The sequence below is a fragment of the Onychostoma macrolepis genome, chromosome 05, assembly GCF_012432095.1.
Source record: "Onychostoma macrolepis isolate SWU-2019 chromosome 05, ASM1243209v1, whole genome shotgun sequence".
Lineage (NCBI taxonomy): Eukaryota > Metazoa > Chordata > Actinopteri > Cypriniformes > Cyprinidae > Onychostoma > Onychostoma macrolepis.
Window position 1 is genome coordinate 14,973,785 of NC_081159.1, and position 18,910 is coordinate 14,992,694.

At 36.5% G+C, this 18,910-nt stretch overlaps 2 protein-coding genes across 6 annotated transcripts; one reads left to right on the forward strand and one right to left on the reverse strand.

The window, feature by feature from the left end:
- Positions 1-57: 57 nt before the first annotated feature.
- gnb2 (guanine nucleotide binding protein (G protein), beta polypeptide 2) lies at positions 58-16,171 on the reverse strand. Of its 4 annotated transcripts, none has more exons than XM_058774870.1 (10): positions 12,353-12,855; positions 8,784-8,893; positions 8,154-8,192; positions 7,957-8,063; positions 4,144-4,207; positions 3,648-3,810; positions 3,346-3,412; positions 2,561-2,762; positions 2,272-2,488; positions 58-1,334 (listed from the first exon to the last, which is right to left on the reverse strand). In XM_058774870.1, exons 2-10 carry the CDS (start codon positions 8,838-8,840, stop codon positions 1,228-1,230), a joined length of 1,023 nt encoding a protein of 340 aa, XP_058630853.1. In that variant the 5' UTR covers positions 8,841-8,893; positions 12,353-12,855; the 3' UTR covers positions 58-1,227. The 4 variants fall into 4 exon arrangements, with proteins under 4 accessions (XP_058630853.1, XP_058630854.1, XP_058630851.1 ...); XM_058774871.1 differs by lacking the exon at positions 12,353-12,855 and adding an exon at positions 9,971-10,099; XM_058774868.1 differs by lacking the exon at positions 12,353-12,855 and adding an exon at positions 16,033-16,171 and having other exon boundaries at positions 59-1,334.
- On the forward strand, positions 15,408-18,901 carry LOC131540260 (zinc finger protein 768). 2 transcript variants are annotated; one of them, XM_058774866.1, is made up of 2 exons: positions 15,408-16,266; positions 16,896-18,901. In XM_058774866.1, exons 1-2 carry the CDS (start codon positions 15,618-15,620, stop codon positions 17,639-17,641), a joined length of 1,395 nt encoding a protein of 464 aa, XP_058630849.1. In that variant the 5' UTR covers positions 15,408-15,617; the 3' UTR covers positions 17,642-18,901. The 2 variants fall into 2 exon arrangements, with proteins under 2 accessions (XP_058630849.1, XP_058630848.1); XM_058774865.1 differs by having other exon boundaries at positions 15,408-16,275; positions 16,896-18,898.
- The last annotated feature ends 9 nt before the right edge of the window (positions 18,902-18,910 follow it).

The window sequence follows — 18,910 nt, forward strand, 5'->3', positions numbered from 1 at the left end:
ATTTACATTCACTTGTTTCAATCATCTTATTAGCTTATTTATTTTTATGGCATGTTAGATAATTATCAAATAGAGCAAATCTCAGGTGAGTCAAATAATTGTTTTACCATAAACGCACTATAAATGCATACTGTTTCCTGTGACTGAGATGAACCAGGTCAAGCAAGTGGTTCTCAACAAGTTTCTGATTGGGTTGTAGTATATATTAGAAAACAAATTCAGAAATAAACTTTGATGTTAACGTGAAAAACTTTCTACATTTTGGCCCAAATTTATCATGCAAGTGTTCGGTATCACACTTCAGTTGTTGTTTATGCTTTTATAACACTGTCAGATTAATCTTTTTGCTTGTTCTATGTGAAGTCTGGGTCCTTGCATGAAACCAGTTGAAAACCACTTTTATGAATTGAGTAATTTCAAATAACAAGTATTTAAACAGCCTGTAAAACACATTTAGTGGCACAGATTTGTATTTATTTATTTATTTTCAGTTTTCTTTATTCTCCTTAGGGTGCGGCACACAGGAAAACATGAATAAAAGCTTTTAAAAAATGTAAATTCTAAACAAAAATGAAAGACAAAAACGTCATTTGATTACTTATATACTGTAATATGCCGGCATACGCATCTATAAAAACATGGACTACATAAAGTGTGATCTGTATCAACTACAGATGGGTTGGGTACATCTCCTTCATCTTTTCAACTCTACATGCTCAAACATCAGTACTTTAGACTTGAGTATAGAAGACAGAATGGAAGTCAAAATAAAAAAGAATGCTCTTCAATGGATCAACGCCCACCGCTTGGAGCTCAGTCTAAAAAATGAAGCATGTCAAAAGCGTGTCAAATAAATGTTTTGGATTGTACGCTCAAATTAGACAACTCACTCAACGCACCTTCCTCCAAATGTACTTGTGTCTCTTAGTGAAGGTAACATGTAGGTTCAGCAAACCTTAATTAAGGGAACAAAAATGTGTGTGTGTGTGTGTGTGTGTAAACATTCCTATTTCAAACTTGTGGTCCAAACCTACCTATAGTGTGACTGTGTTTAGAATGATGTGGCACTGAAAAGATTTGGTGTAAACGTATAACTAATTATATATTATGTACAGTTTTTGTCAGGCATGTGTGTCTGTGTAGGCAAGTGTACATCGTATGTACAGTAAAGTACATACATTGTGTATGATGAGTTAATAATGTGTACAATATGTGAGCTGTGTGTGCTCAGTTCCAGATCTTCAGGAAGCTGTCCCAGGAACCTGTACACACAGCCATGCCATCATCTGTGACCCCAAGACAGCTCACACGATTGTCATGGCCAGCCAGCACTCCTGTGAGAGATAATGAATGTGAAGGGTTAACATTTAGCTTATATTGGGTCAGTTCAAAACTTGTACTTTAGTAGATTTTCCACCTCATGCACCATGAAAAAATTAGCTTTGACCTTTACATACACTATTGTTCAAAAAGTAAGATATTTAAAAAAAAAAAATGTTTTGAAAGACGTCTCTTATGCTCACCAAGGCTGCATTTATTTAATCAAAAATAATATTGTGAAATGTTGCAATCTAAAAGCACTTTCTATTTCTAATATCTTTTAAAATGTAATTTATTTATGTGATGGCAAAGCTGAATTACTGTAGTCTTCAGTGTCACATGTTACTTCTGAAATCATTCTAATATGCTGAATTTGTGTTGAAGAAACTTGCACAAGCACTTGCAACCAATGTTCAAAACAGTTGTGCTGCTTAATATTTTTGTGGAAATAATTCTTTGATGAATAGAAATTTATTTGAAGAGAATTTTTTGAAATAGACATCTTATTGTAACATAATTATACTATCACTGTTGATTAATTTCATGCATCCTTGCTGAATAAATTTTATTTAAAAAAAATCTTACTAACCCTAAAAATCAAGTAAAATAACGATAAAAGGTATTAAACATTTCCATATAAAGAGCATATTAAAAATGATTTTAAATGAATGTGCCATTTGAGTATTGTATTTTTAATATTGTAAATATAAAATACGTACAGAGTATCCACAACAAACCTATCTTGCACTATAGGCAGCTCTGTTGATTTTAGTACGGCAAAAGTTTAGATTTTAGCCTAATTAAAGAATTTAGCGCTAAATACTGTATTTTACTTCTTTTTTTACACATCCCTGAACCCTGTAGATCACTATTGTTCAGGGACCTCACAATTCACAAATAAACCACTGTGGTTACTGCACTACCGCAAAATAATAACGCCGGTCTGTTCACCTGCTCGGTCTCCCTTCATGGCGTCCCAGATGTTGCAGTTAAAGTCATCGTAGCCGGCGAGCAGCAGACGGCCAGAGCGGGAGAAGGCCACAGAGGTGATGCCACAGATGATATTATCATGAGAGTATAAACACAGCTCCTGATCCGCACGCAGGTCAAACAGCCTGCAGGTGGCATCATCAGAACCAGTTGCAAACGCACTGCCGCTGGGGAAGAACTGTGAGATGGAGGAGAAAATAAGTGAAAGGGAAAGGGGATGTGTATTTGTTTAAGCAGTGCATTTACTCACACAGACAGCGTTGATGTCTGACTCGTGTCCGATGAACGTCTGTCGGCACATGCTGTCTCTGATGTCCCAGAGCTTAATTGAGGCGTCACAGGCCCCAGAGAGGAAGGTCCGTGAGTCTGGAGCCAATGACAGACTCATCACATCTCCACTGTGACCTGAGAACAGCGTGGTCTGCTGACCGGTCTCCACATCCCACAGAGCGCTGGAACAAACACAACTGGAAGGTTAAAACGTACAACCTGCACAGATATTATTGAACTATACAAGTAGAAATTGAAAAGAAAATCTGTAACTGACTGCAGTGATTCTCAACTGGTCTAATCACGGATAGCAGGGAAAAAACAATGATAAATGCAGATAATAAAACACAAATAACCTTTTTATCATGCGCAATAAACCAGCTCACGCTTCCCATATCATTTTCTGTTGATGTTCAAACTTTTTTGGTGTAAATTCATCTATTTCTTAGTAAAAGCTTGATATAATAACATGGACAGATTGTGTGATATGTCTCAATCCTCAAAAACCATGAAACTACACCAGGTAAAATAAAATATGACCCAGATTACAAATAGATCACTTGCAACATGGATAAAAGTGATTTGTGATAAAACAGTGAAGTGATTTTTTTAATATATATATTAAACATTATAATGATAATTGAGTTTGAGTGGGCTATGGTGGGGTACCACAAATTTTGGTCCTGAAGCAAAACCAGTTGAGAACCACTGTAGTATAATTTAGTTTTCACATTTTATTTATTCATAGTGTGTTATTGGACACACCAGGTTGTGTCTCCTGAACTGGTGATAATTTGATTGTCATCTATGAAACGGCAACAGGAAAGGTAACCTAGGAAATGAACAGACAGGAAGTTAACATATCACGCCCCGATACTGCATGATGGTAGAAAAAACATCTTAACTGATGTCTGATTCTCTTTTCTTTCAGAAGTACAGAAAAACAAAATGTAGTCATAAGCAGAATATTTGATTACTGCCAACAACAGAATGCAAACTGCAATTAATGTTTAGGACATTGCTTTACTCTTGTAAGTGAAGTTGTGAGCATGTGTGTGTTATCAAACCTGTGTGTCCAGGCAGTTCTCGGCTGACTCTAACATTGCCCTCTCTAGTCTTTAAGCTGTATATGGAGCAAATGTTGTCCAGTCCACCACAGGCTACAAAGTTTCCAGATGGCGCATACGCACAGGTCATCACCCATGATGACCGTAAGGGGATGGCATGCATCTGAAGTTTATAATATAGAACATACATGCAAAGATTAAAACGGGCTGTTGAAAAACAGATAATGACAGGAAAAACACACATGCTGATAATCTTTACGACATAATATATAACTAACCTTTTGCCAATGTTAACTATGAACTGTCTTTCTAAATAATTGATCATTTTACCTGATGAATTTAATGTGACTTTACAATGCACTTACTAAAGGGACAATAAACCCATTGTTTACTTGATGGTGATATTCCATGAAAAGCTGAACTTAAAAGCTTTCAGTTACTAATTCAGAACTGCTTGGCTGTGTTTTATGTGTAACAATATGATGGAGCTGCAGACCTTGTTTGTAGTGTAGCTGTCCCAGATGATGAGTTTTCCATCCTGTGAGGCACTAACAAGAAGCCTGAGGATAAGATAAGAAAACCGACATATATTATTATAGATAATGCAAGAGAATACAAGACAGGGAAATGGCCAGGAGGTCTTACTGAAAGTTCATGCCACATATATTTAGAGAGTTACTTTGAATTGATAAACTGAACTTACAGCTTTCAGCTGCACTCACTTCATTTCTGTACTCTGACGTAATTCAGCTAGTCAAGAACAAATTAATTGAATCACCAAGTAGCTTATATGTAATTCACTTGTAGGTTTATATGTTTTTTCAGTACCACTGCTCCCTATATTGAGAGTATGCAGTCTGCATAGGGTACTAGCAAGGAGGGCACAAAATGGCAATTTTTTACCTGATTTGTAGTGTTTTTTGTTTGTTTGTTAGTTTGTTTTTCCCCTTAGGGCAGACATTTGGCTCGTGTACAGCAGTACCTTTAAATTTTTATAGGATGGATGTGTACAAACACTGCCAACGCACATTTATGTTCAAACAACATGTAAAAGTGAATTTTGCATCCGACGACCCCTTTAAGAAAAATTGTATGTTTATATATTAAATATATTTATATGTAATAGAAATATATACATGCAAATGTTTTCAAAATATATTCTGTATGTGTGTATCTTTATATATACATAATAAATATACAACACAGCACACACACATATATATTATATAAACAAAAAAAACAAAAAAAACGTCTTTTGGATGCGATTAATCCTTGCCCAGCACTAATAATATTATATAAAAACAGTATATTTCATTATGTAGTAAAATTAATAAAGTAGTATTTTGAATTTAAAACTGATAATGATGTTATTGTCAGAGTTTATAGAACAGAATGAGTTTATAGAAAGTCACTTTTTTGGACGCATTTCAGAAAAGTAACCATTACATTCCAAAGTAAGAAAGAAATTACAATGATAAAAAGATAAGAAATAACAGTCAAATTTTAACAAATGCGACCTTTGGGGAGCACAGCCTTCAAAATGAGACATATATAGGGCTGCCACTAACGACTATTTTTATTTCGATTAATCTATCGACTGATTCATCGATTAATCTAAACGATTAATTTCCCACAAAAAAAAAAATCAACAATTTTACTTAAGAATATTTTATTACAATACTGCCGTATTGACCCGAATATAAGACGATGTTTTTTCCTTGGAAATACATCTGAAAAAAGCAGCGTTAATCTTATCTTCAGGGTCTAGACTTTGACATGTCAATAATACACCCACAACAATAGGTGGCGCCAAAAACGCATAAAACGAGTGTGCCATGAAATATGTAATGTAATGTGCGTTATAAAGATCGCGAATGAAAACAAATGAAAAAGAAAAGCTTACAGCAGCATGATCGTGACTGTCATGTTAGTCTGATGGGACCAAACTTCCTCTGTAAGTGATTTTAAAACATAAGACAGTACCCAGATTTGAAGACTACAATAAGATTTCACGTCTACTGATAATAACATTTTGGTAGGCTACTATGAGTTGGATAGCCTAATTGTTATATAATTCAGATGGGCTACCTGTTATTTCAATGGTATATCAAAATTTTCCAATGTCATTGTTGGTACATTTTACCAGTATTTACCATACTTTCAAAACAAAAATTAGAATTGGAAAAATATGCAATATGAAAATAATTTAAGAATAAATGTGTTTTACAGAGAGAGAGAAAAAAACAAGAAAAAAAACAAGATTTGGTTTTCAAAAAGCCTTTTTCCAACAGGTACATCTGGGTCGTCTTATAATCAGGGTCGTCTTATATTCGGGACAATACGGTATATTTTATATATAGAAGCAAGTGTCCATCTCAGTCCAAATCACTGAAATCAAAGTTCAGTATTATAGTGTAAGAATGACAACATATCCACGTGTTCTTAGTCTACTAATAATAAAATTATAATCAAAAAACACTTTTTAAAGGAGTATTTACCAGAAATATTATTTACCAGAATTTATTTAGGAGAAAAATGTGCAGTATTTCTGAAAAAAAAAGAAAAAAACTTTTTTCTTTTTTTAAATAAAATAAATTAATTGGAGATGCTTATGATTATTAAAATTTTATGGAACCCTTAAAAAGGAATCCAGAAAATAATGGAAAACAGAATTTGGTAAAGATAAAACTGTAAAACTCAATTAATTAGACATTAATGTATTATTACATTAATAATGTCATCATTAAAACAGAGTATAGAAAAATGAAAATGCAAAAAACTGAATTTGGAAATAAAATTTTGGGGATTTCATAGGGCCCTATAATTATAATATTTTTTTTTTTTTTTGTGGTAATAAAAATAGATCTAAGTGAACAATAGCCTTTAAAATTACTTAAAATACATATATAATAGCAATGATGCAATAATAATTAGTTCAAATAAAGTATCAAAAGCAAGAAATCATATGGTTTTATTGAACAAAACTGTTAAAATAAATTATGTATTATAAACAATAGAGCTAATGTACATTACAACAAAGGCCTGCAGGGGGTGCCAGCGGCCTCACAATTGTTTTTACATATTACTGCATGATCTAATCCTTGTTTAACATTGACCAAGCACCATTTAATTCAAATGTCCACTTAATCTTTAATATTTGGCCATTTCTTTAGGACAGAAATGCTATAGCCACTGTAATTAAATGAATATGTGGACATCAAAACCTGTAAACTCAGAGTGAGGGTTTGAGCTTTTATTTTGAAACCGTGATGTATTTTCCTGTGTTTGCATAGATTTATAAATGATTTCCCTTACAAATCTGATGAAATGGCGCACATTGTGTTCCCAGATGAACATTATAATAAACCCAAACTCATAACAACATGCAGAGATGGAGTTTGAGACGCTCCACACATGTAAATATCTTTCTGTGGAACTACTGTGAACGGAGCCGCTGTGTGACGCACGACTTAACCTACTAACCTACACGCATGTAAATAATTAAAGCGCATCCTGCTGAAAAAAACAATAGAACCCTGCCCAAAACACAATAGAAAATGGGAATATAATGGGAATTGTATTGGTTTTAATGGAAACTATAATGGTGTCTACTGGTATGTGATGGATTCTATTGGTGGGATGTTAAATCCTATTGGAAAAATGCCCAAAACACACTACAAAAAAGAATTTTGTAATGGTTTTACTGGAAAAAGCTAATGGTTTATAATGGTATTTTAATGGAAACCATTGTAATTTCTGTGATGGTTTCTATTGGGCTTCCATTGTTTGTTTTTTTAGCAGGGCTGTATTGCATTGCATATAATTATTTAATTAAATCGTAGTGTTTATGAATTCACAATTATGCTTAATTATTATTTAATTATTTAAATGGGTTTAATATCATGCAGCCTTGGAAAACAGTCTAATAATGTGTTTTATGGATTCTCGTCTGTGAAATGCGCCACTTCTGGTATTTTGCCGGTTAGACACACAAGCAAAATGAAGTCGAGGATTTTTAAAAATCGAATAGTCGGATAAAATTATAGTACAGCTCACAAAAATTATGTCTTTAAAGAAATTAATTTCCATTGTGACAGTAGTGCAACCATAGATGATTAGCCAACAAAGATTAGTTAACATGTGGGTCAGTGTGTCTTGTTGTTCATTGTGCTGTCAACAGGTGCAAAACCAAATGCAAGGCACAAACCACTGAGTCATGCTCATCTGCTACTTTTAACTTTTTTTTTTTTTGTTCTCTTTGATGCCAGGTGTGAGCGGTGAATTGTTAGAAGGTTGCGGATAAAGATACCTGGAGTCTGTGCCCCAGTGCATGGCGTAGATTTTAGCCAAATGCCCACGCAGGGTGCGCCTCGTTCTCATCTGTATCCTCCCCACCGGGTCCAGGCCTGCTGTTATCTACCACACACACACAAACTCCACATAAGTGAAAACCCACAGACCTCTGGAGATCACATCATCCGGCTCCCATGTGTAATTACATCTCACCTGAGTGAGTGTGGAGTCTCCACATGCTTTCCTGGCATCCTGAGGGACAGAAGACAGTGTTAGGTGAATCACTGCATCGTCACCATTTGTAAGTGGGGGTATGACCTGTTTTTAATCAGGAGTTTTATCAGGATAACCAGATGTACACTTAATTTTGAGTGGAGTCTAAGGGAAGCTTATGGAAGTTTATGGCATCCATACTGCTCTAAAAGCCAAACATGGTAACTACACCAACTCTGACAGTCTTGAAATGAATTAGATAGCGTTTTATTCTGTTGATACCCTTTGAAAAACTTTAAGTCTAAACTGGTTTTAAAAATTTAGTTAAAATGGCTCTTAAATGTCTTATTTAGCTTCTATTTTAAACTTTATAACTCAATTATGGTTTTGCCATGAAAATAGAAACAGAAGCTGGCATGGCATTTAAAAAACAAACACAGTTTTCTCTGAATGTTCACTCATAAATTATAAATTGAATTTCATACAAGTATGTTTAGCGGTGACATTATAAAAACTCACTTTGATCATTACTATATGTAAGGGATAATGTAAACCTAACTGTCATAAACCCTGACATGGTGATCAGGACCCCAACAGTTTATTTTTAGCAGTATCAGTATTAGGACTCACTCTGATCTGATTGCGCAGTTGCTCAGCCTCCTGTCGAAGCTGCTCGAGCTCGCTCATCTTGAAATGACCTTTAACCTTTACCCTCTGACCTCTCTCACCCCCTCAGACACCTGTAGATTAAAACATGATGTATGAATAACATTAGAGGCCACAAGGTTCTAGTTGAACTCCGTGAAGAATCACAGACAGTTTGTAGGTTTGACGAGCCGAGAAGCAAAATAATACAAACGTTACATTGCAATTTGAAAGTTAAAAAATGTTTTTTAAATAAATCATGATTGTAAGATTTATAATCTTTGGTTATACTTTTTATTGTAAAAACATGTATTAAAGATGTGTTTAGTACCGATAATTTCATTGTGCAGATGTGCTGCAGGGTTTAGATTAACATTACACCATAATCTTTAATCTGGTATAATCTGGCTAACAGTTTTTAATATAATAGGATTAATGTTCCGAGAGCCATTCCAAACACAGAAACAAGATCAGGATTATCATTTATGGTACATAAAATTGTGTATCAGATTCAAAATCGAATTTTAACCATTCAGTTTTTCTAAACTACTTTCTATACAAAATGTACTTTTGGCTTGCCATTACTGTTATTTGAATTGAATTGAAATGAGAGAAATAATAGGTTGCCTGACCTGAAAACATACAGGAGGTTACACATTCAAATTGGCATGCAAAAACACACAGGATTTTTGCATGTGTTTTTTTTCACAGTCAAATATATAACAAATCATCAACCAATCCCATAGTCTTTTGGATCTTATAACCAGTTCTACTTTGCATGTTTCCAGTTATAACCCACAGATCTCAATATGGCTATTGTATCAATGCTGATGGGAGCTCTGAGAAACGGATGCAAAAATTATTGTTATTACCCCCTTACCAAACATACTTATTAGAGAGCCTTAACGCCCTCAACACATACACAAAAACACAACACCACAGCAGGAAGAAAGAAATTAAGCCATGTATAAGAATCAATCTATGAGGAAACTCCACACAAAGAGCAGAAAAGCCACACACACCCACTTGAAAACTTACATCCCAACCCACCATAGAGAAAGAAGCAGCAGTGATGTATAATCCCATTTTACCCACAAAACCTTTCAATCAGATATAATGGCTTAGATCTGAGGAATCTTGGCTAATCTAGATGACTGAAACCCCTTCTGCACCTTTTAAGGTCTTCAAGCATGTTGGGAAAAGAGCAGCTGGTTAAGGAGAGAGGGGTTGGTTATCCTCTGGTCCATAGTAGTACACCACAATGCCTTCTGACTGATGTATGTTGTTTGAAATCAGCTAAACATAGGTTAGAAATAGCCTTAGGATCTAACATTATCTATTTATTAACCTACTGTTTTTATCTTCTTTGCAGCGGGTCTATATTATTGTCAGCACTACGTAAAATAATACTACGACTTCATACATTAAATATGACTGAAGGGGGCTGTCAGCTGATAAGCACCAAATTGAGAGCAGAAACAAGGCCACCGCGTCGGAGTAGGCAAATGTTTTCTCCGTCGCCATAAAACACAGGTAAAATGTTTTTCTGTGACTGTTTTACAGACAGAAGCTCGTAAACGGACAGATGAGATTTGGAAACAGCATGTTGCATCCGGCTTCTATTGTCACGTTGCCGCAGAATGGCGGGTGTGCAGAACCATTTTTGGTTAAATCAGTGTTCCATTACCGATACAAAAGCGCCAATAACAATAATATGCTCGTTGGATTTGTGTCCTTGGAGTTCTGTTAGCATGAACTATAATTTTTTTTTTTTTTAAAGTCAGACTTTGCCCCACCCCACAACTGAATGCAGAGTGACATATGCACTCTCTGCATACTGCAAGGAAAGCGAGAAAAGTAAGCGGCGTTTCTATGGTATACTAGCACCAACCGCTGTTTTCACTAAAACCGCATCCTTTTAAACCCGGGAGACAGCTGCGAAACGTGCATTTGCTTGGTCACATGGGTTACGTTTATATTTCAGTCAGATCATCCTACGCCCAGAACAACAGACTTACGAACGTCCTCTTTTATCATGCTACTGACATTTGCATATGGCAAGCCATCTTAACAAGTTATCCTTAACACAAACTGACTAGTATCAATATGTGATGCTAATTTTTTTAACCTTTAGCACGTAATTAAGTACTAGTATCTTATATTGGGATTTGGGGTTCAGAACTAGTGTGTAGTATTCCAATACTGATACCTATTCAAATTTTCCTAGTAACTATATTACTCACTACTTATTCTTTAGTTACTTTTGCAGTTTCTTCTCCAGTTTTTCTGGTATTAACTAATCAAACAGTACCCATTTATTAGACACGACAATGTATTCAAATTGGTAGGCCTACTAGTAAAATTTGTTTTGTCTACCAATAAGATTTGAAATGAACAATAAAGTAGCCTTTCTGTCTATATATTACTTATGACAAGCAATAAAGCAAGTGACAATAGTGAGATAACTAATGGCTAAATACTAAAAAAATTTTTGTTTTGTTTTGTTTTGTTTTTAAAATAAACATAAATATTTAAAACATATATACTGGTAAAGCTGGAATATATCCTAGTAACTATCCCAGATAAGCAAAAATAAGTATTAGCACCCACTGAGAATAGTGAAAATTGGAATATGTAGGCTACCAACTGGAATGAATAGTATGACGTGAACAGTAGGATATTTAGTGGATTCAGTATCTAGCGAAAGTTAAAATTATAGTAGTCAGTATTAGATTGATTACTAGTCATTTAAAATAGTGAATAACTGTATTTAGTGTTAAGCAGTAAATGTTGAAACAGCTTGCCATAATCAGAGCTGTGGAGTGAGTAAAGCGCTGGAGGCTGCGGCCAGCTGAAGAACGGGAGGCTTCTGTTCCATCAATTCACGACTCACGGCTAAAATGAGACATGCAGCACCTTTAAAAATAGATGTAATGTGATATATAATCTCCGTGATATTCCTATTGATTGTGAATAGCAATCCACTAATGTGATTTTGGGACAAAACCAATAAAATCACAAATGACCGAAAATAACACATTACAACTGAACACGAACCATTTTAATCGTCTAGATCTCTGATGCCTTTCCTACTTTTCATCCATATGTCTCGTGTGGGTCACAACATTCTGATAAATCTTAGAAATTAATATAGGCCTAACGTTACCTGTTAATCTTCCTGTTTGGCTTTAGTCTCCACGTAAAGTGAGTGGAATGCTGAAGTGGGTGGCGGAAGTAATTCGCTGGGAATTTTTTTTTTTTTTTTTTCTGCTGGAAAATGATTAGGACTGCATACTGTCGGTTTTTTCCTTGTGTTAGTTAGGCCTCGGCGACTCTGTGTTTCATGTGCGAAACGAATCAAAACGATGCTATCATGAAGTATGGAGCTACCATGTCGCCCTCTGATCGTTTGGTGAGGATGGGAAGAAGCCTTTTCCACGGTATTCCTGATACACGTTGCTACTGGGACAAACTTATTTTGCGCCTTAAATAGTATAATTACCGACAGATGTAATAAGTCCAAATACAGTAAAGCTTTCAAATGAAGTACATGCCGTCGTTGTCTTTAAATTGCGTTGCTTGATCCTCGCCTCTTCCCTCCCGAGTGTCTTCTTCCTCCGTTTTCTCGTTCTGGTCTCTTCGTTTCGACCGTCGCTCCTCGTCCAAGAAATGACCAATTCAATACAACGCGAGGCACCCCGTGGCCCTTTAAAAAAATTAAAATAAAGTAACCAAAATCGACTTGGTTATCTCTCCGGAGGAGCATACCCGTCCATCAGTTCAAATGTGACTGTGCCAGAATAAGAGGCGGGGTGAATTCAACATAAACAACGGTACAGTTGTTTTCTAAATAATTCAAATAATGTGCGCTCGCTCTGCTGTCAATTCAGTCCCGTATGAAATCAGTCGGTCTGCACCAGAAACACGTAGCATCACATATGCGCGATTCAACCACACCCATTTTATTGCGAATGTACCACTGCAGCGCAGACCTCCACTGCCAAACAGGGGGATGAACAGCACCTCACACTGGAACACACTCGAGTTTAGGCCGCTAAAGCTAAATATCAGGTCTTTCGTGAAATGTGGAAACGAGAATAAGTAGATCTCAATGTAAACCTTTGTGGAAGATGACAAATAAACGACTTGGAGAAAACAGTGACATTTCACAGAATTCCCCCTACGCGCTGCTCAGTGACTGTGAATGCGCTCCTGCGCGGAGTGTTGCCAGATCGCGCAAGAAGAGTCAAAATAAGCGACTTCCCAGAAGCATATGGAGCTGAGAAAGGAGAACAAACTATGATTATAACGACAGAGGGCAAGGCTCCAACAGTAGGTCGGGGTATTTGGAAGTGCCGTTAATTAGTCTCAGTATGTGCTTTTATTACAGTTTTGCTACCAAATTAAGCTATAATTACTCATTACTATGTGTTCTTTAGTTAGGCTACCTTTCTCAAATAGTTACTAGATTCTGCTTTTCTTACCTGGTAATAACACTCATTACAAAAACTTACGAATATGTTTTGGAGGTCAAGAACCAGCAGTAAATTAAATATTCCATATTCTACTCTCTCTCTCTCTCCATATATATACAAAGAGAGAGAGAGAGAGAGGGTAGAATATTTATTTTATGGCTGGTGCTTGGCCTCCAAAACACATTAGTAAGTTTTTATAATGAGTGTTTGTGTGTGTGTGTGTGTGTGTGTGTGTGTGTGTGTAAAACTAGCCATATATATATATATATATATATAAAGGATTATAACATGCCAACACTGACTGACTGTATTCACATTATGCCAGAAGTTCAAACGATTGCATACTTTACTAAAATGTATACATTTTCACTTATCACGTATGCCTTTTCTTGTTCTTATTGAACATATTTAATGATACATTTATTTCCAGCATTTTTCAAAACATTTCTAAAAATACCCAACATCTATTATTATCCAGATAAGTTCACCGACACTTTCTCAAATTACTTAGAGCTGTAATTAAAATTCCCCTGTAAGGGCACTCAGTAATGCAGTGCACACTTTCTCTCTAGAGACATAAGCTGCCACCCACCGGAGACACACTCCTAATTACACCTGCCATAATTACAAGTTGAAGGGAGGGGCAGACAGATTATACTACTGTGTACTTGCTGATTGGCCCGTTTTAAAATTTATGACAAGACTGGATTGTCTATGCTGTACTGCTGTGAATGAATATCAAACAGTGAATTGTTTGTTTCATTTATATCTACAACTCTGCACCATTAGACTGCCCCACACATTGTGGACAGCAAAATATGGTCAGCATGCATACCCCCCTCCCCAAATGTAGTGATGGTACATTCCACCTGCCCTACTCCCCATAAAGGACTGTAGTATAGCTGTGGATGGGTTGCCCAGCAACACCATTTTCACAGACCCATGCAAGCAGTATGTGGTTGGATGGACATGAACTGTTCTGGACTAATCCTCCAGACATATATTCATAGCTTAGGTAGATGTATCTTTTCCAGTCTATGATGTAGTTAATGTAATGGCTATAAGCAATCAAAATAAAAAATGTATAGAAATGTATTTAAAAGCTTTAAACATGTTTCTGCCAACAGATGAGATGGACAGAATGAATGGATGGGTGAAGAAGATGAGGAGTGCAGTGTGATCACACTCCTCTCCACATGGGCTAAACAGGGCTCAGATTCACATTCTGGTGTCAGACCGACCAGATTTTGGTGCAACAACACTGAGTCTAAAATAAATAGAGTTTGTGTTTTCCATTTGTCAACCTCTAGAGTGCGCTATTGCCCTTTCTACAGCATGTTGGGGAAAAGAAAACAAGAAAAAAACAATTGCTGTCCAAAATTTGCCATTATTTGAACTAAGGCCACAATATAAATCAGAGAATGTGTTAAATAAGGAAATATGTAAATGCTAAGGAAATATGAATTAATCGTTTATTTCCAGCAATGAAAAAATAAATCTTGTGCAGCAAAAAAAAAAAAAAGAAAAAGAAAAAATGAAACCAAATGCACAGTATTCTCTGAAACGTTAGGAAGATGATGTTTCACCTTAAATCCAACCAAAACTTGAATGAAGAAGCAGTGATCAACCTAGTGTTCTGCTGCAAACTCCCTCTAATGTTTAACCCCGTTGTGTGTTTAATCAAACAATGTCCAGCAGTGTAAAGGTCACACAAAGACAGAAGTTTTATATTTAAAGCAAGTTTTTTGGTCTAATAATTAATCTAATTAATTGTTCATCTAAACCTGTGCATACTCATAATTTATGCAACACGTCTGTTCTTTACTTGAGAATACCTTATGTTTTCTGGACATGTAGTTGTAGAAAAAAAATCCTATGTAGGCTACACTTTTTTTGACGATTCTTCTCTTGACTATCTGTATTAAGGAGACCACATCACAGAACATTGCATCTCTCAAAAACAATTATATTCAATTTTTTCTGTTTACATATAAAGGCCATTCATACTTATATGGATCCATTTATATACTTTTTTTTTTTTTAAATCTATAACAAAAACTCAAAATCCCAGGCTTCTATTGACGTCATTACTCTTCGACATTGACGACAGCAGAACGCGACAGATTGAGTAAGATTTACCAAACACTTGTGGGTTGCTGTTTCTTTTAACGTTACATCGCAAGCAGATAGCATTACTATACTAGTGATGGAAGTGAGGCCGTAAACTATTCTATTCTAGACCTCAGCTAAGACAGAAACCCAACCCGCCTCTTCTGAGCTCTGCAATACCGTATGCAACATTAACGTTACATCTCGCAGTGAAATACTGCCGTGGATCGTAACCATGACTTTGAGCATGGACATCAGCATTTCTTTTCTTAAGTGCGAACTCGCCTCTACTATCGACCAGGCGGTAAGATGCGCCGTCGAAACGGTTTTAAAAGAAACTGCGCGAGTTGTTGGCATAAAGCTGGCCGCGGCTCGAAACGCAGCGGCAGAGTCGCACCGAGAGAACCAGACACTGCGCGAGAGACTGGAGATCTCCGAGAGCGAGCTGAAAGCTGTGCGCTACTACATGACCGCGGCTGAAAAGAACATCAAACAGTGTTTACTTCTCAACAGAAACCAGCCCGGGTCAAATATCGTGCGCACAAACGCAGACGACGCACTTTTTGTGATTCCGTCACGCGCTGCGGACGGAAGCCCCACATTACAGGCGCAAAGCAGAGATTCCTCCCGCAAGACCTTCCGAAACTCACCGGGAAGAATCCACAGTCCCAAAAATCTGCCTAGTGTTGGCCTCTGTCTCCCCACGGTGCAGTCAGACTGGCCTCGGGAGTGCGTCAACCGCAGAAAGGCAAGAGGGACTTCTGTAGGCAACAGTTCAGCACTCGCGAGTGACCCCACGACCTCACAAACTCCCGTGGAAAACAATCCTGCTCTCTTCAAACCAGAAGATGAGCCAGAGGGCCCGTTTTACATCACGAATGAGGGTGAAAAAGGTTCATTTGTTATTATTTTTACTATTTGCAAGTTGAGTACTGCCAAAGAAGTATTAGCCATAGATGTTTATCAATCTTGCGAAGTCTGACATAATAGTAAGAGAAAAAAAATTCTGAAAAGGAACAATTTTAGACAAAATTTATTTGAAAATATGCAGTTTGATGCAGATATTATTTATATTAAATTCTGATAGCTTGTACTATAAATCAATGGGACTTTTATAACAATATAACAGACTACTAGCATATACATATCTCAGTTGTCACTCAGTCAAATTATGACCAAATCTCTTAAATTTTAATTGCGGAGTTCAAAACGACATAATGCCATGCAACGATGATTGAGATGTACAAATAAACATTCCTCAAAAGCCTCAAAAAGTTATGGCTAATGGTTAAAAGTATGGTTAATCAAGCAAACATAAGCTGCTTCACTCCAGTAAATGTTTCTTAAAATATTACTAACAATATGAAAGTTATACTTCAAAATCATGAGATTTCACAGCAAAACAGTACAAGTACCACAACCTAAAGGGGGCTTTTTTTTTTTTTAAGAATAAAAGGCATTTCACATGCTAAAAATATATGAAAATGAGCTTTTCCTTTTTTCTTTTTTACAGACAACAGTTCTGCAGTAACAGACAGTGAGAGGAGACATGAGGAACCAGAAAATCCAGACCCCTCCACAAACGCACCAGAGGATCCATCTGACATGACAAAGTTTGAGTTTGAAATGAGCACGCCAGCTGGGAATGTTAATGAGCTGGAGCTGATACAGGTGATGGAGGACTCTGATGATGTCAAACAGGGCACCATTAAAATCGAAGACGATCCTGATTCCCTTACATTAGAGCCTCCTTCATCAAATCTTGCTGTAGCATCTTCATCCAACTCCATGCAAGAGTTAGCGCAAATCTCCTCGCCTTCAATGCGGGAGAGTGATGGTGATGCTTTGCTGGCCTTGGCGGCACCTGTTAGTAGTGACTCTGGGTTCAGCAGGACTATCGAGAGCCCCGATAAAGTGCACCGCTGCAACATTTGTGGCCGGGGGTTCAGACGTTTCTACTGCTTGAAAACGCACCAGCGCATACACACAGGAGAGCGCCCGTATCCTTGCAGATATTGCGAGAAACGATTCCGCCATTTGGACAGCTTACACAAGCACCAGCGCATTCACACAGGAGAGAGACCGTACCGCTGTGCTGAGTGTGGATGCTGCTTCAGAGAACTCGGTCAGCTCAAAAAGCATAGACTCAAACACTCACCCACATTTGTTCCGGTGGCCAATCCCACCTTCCCTCTCCTCCCAGCCGGACCCTCCTATGTCTGGCCACATCTCAACACACAGTCTTTGGATTCAGTCTAGGCATGTGATGGTATTTTCAAAGCATGGTAATTGTGGAAACTGGTACGCTATAATCTGCTGGTATTCAATGATGTTACAAAAACAGGTTGAAAAAATAAACAAACTTGTCCTCTTAATGACAAATTGATAACTTCTCAAATCAGGGACATTAAAGATGTAATAAAACAACACAAAATGTATAAACATGCTTCAAACAGATTAAAGTGCGACAGAGCACAACTATAAGGGACAATAATAAAGAGTTAAAAGATTTTTAACCATTATCTAGATATATTTTCTTGGCTGGTGTGTTTTAGTCCAGATTAAAATGTACAAGCGTAAACAAATGTGTATTATATAATGCTTAGTATTAAATAGTCAATATTTTGTGTTGTTTTTATAAACACCATAGCAGATACAAAATCTGAACTGTTTTGAAAGAATTTAAATACTGTTTGACTTCAGTTCAGGAACATGAATTTTCATAGCACTACTTTGTGTACAGGGGTAACCACTGTATTTCTGCTTTTCTGTAAGTGCCACATACTGTCAGAGCATGAATTTGCATTTCCATTTGGCCTGTTTGCTGTTTTTTTCAAAACATCAGATCAAAGTGAAAAGCAGACTTATTTTATATGCAGCATACATGTGTCATAAATTTTAACTGGTCGATGGAAAATAAGATAATGTGCAGTCTAAAAGTCTTTACCATCCAGAAAACAAGGTACCCAGAATTATTCGCTGTATTTTGAAGTCTGCATGATTACAATACTGTATGTTCATTACCACAATGTACCGTGTTACCAAATACCAGCACATGTCTAATTCAGTAAAAGGCCTAGTGAAGAGAAGACATTTTATGAGAATATGTTGTGGCACAAAACACACCACAGATCAAGTTTATTCAGTAACAGTTTGGTCCAAAAACAATTGGAGGTATATTGGAAGATATATATTTGCCTGATTGTGTAAACAGTTTGTCCATTACACACAAAATCCATTTAGATTCATATGTACAAAATACATCATCCACAGTGCAGCATAACCATAACTATAATGAGTTGTTTTCATGCGTAAAAACAACAATGCAAGTGTTACAGTGCAAAACATTTAAATGGGTACCAGCTATGATTAAACTTTCATAATAAGGCATTTTCTGGTTTGGAGACTTGATTTTACCCACTCTGATCATCACACAAAAATGTGCATCCTGCACAAATCAGAACTGAAACTAATTATTTTTGTACTTGGTATTAATGCAGCACTTCAGAGATTTTAAATGCATCAGTA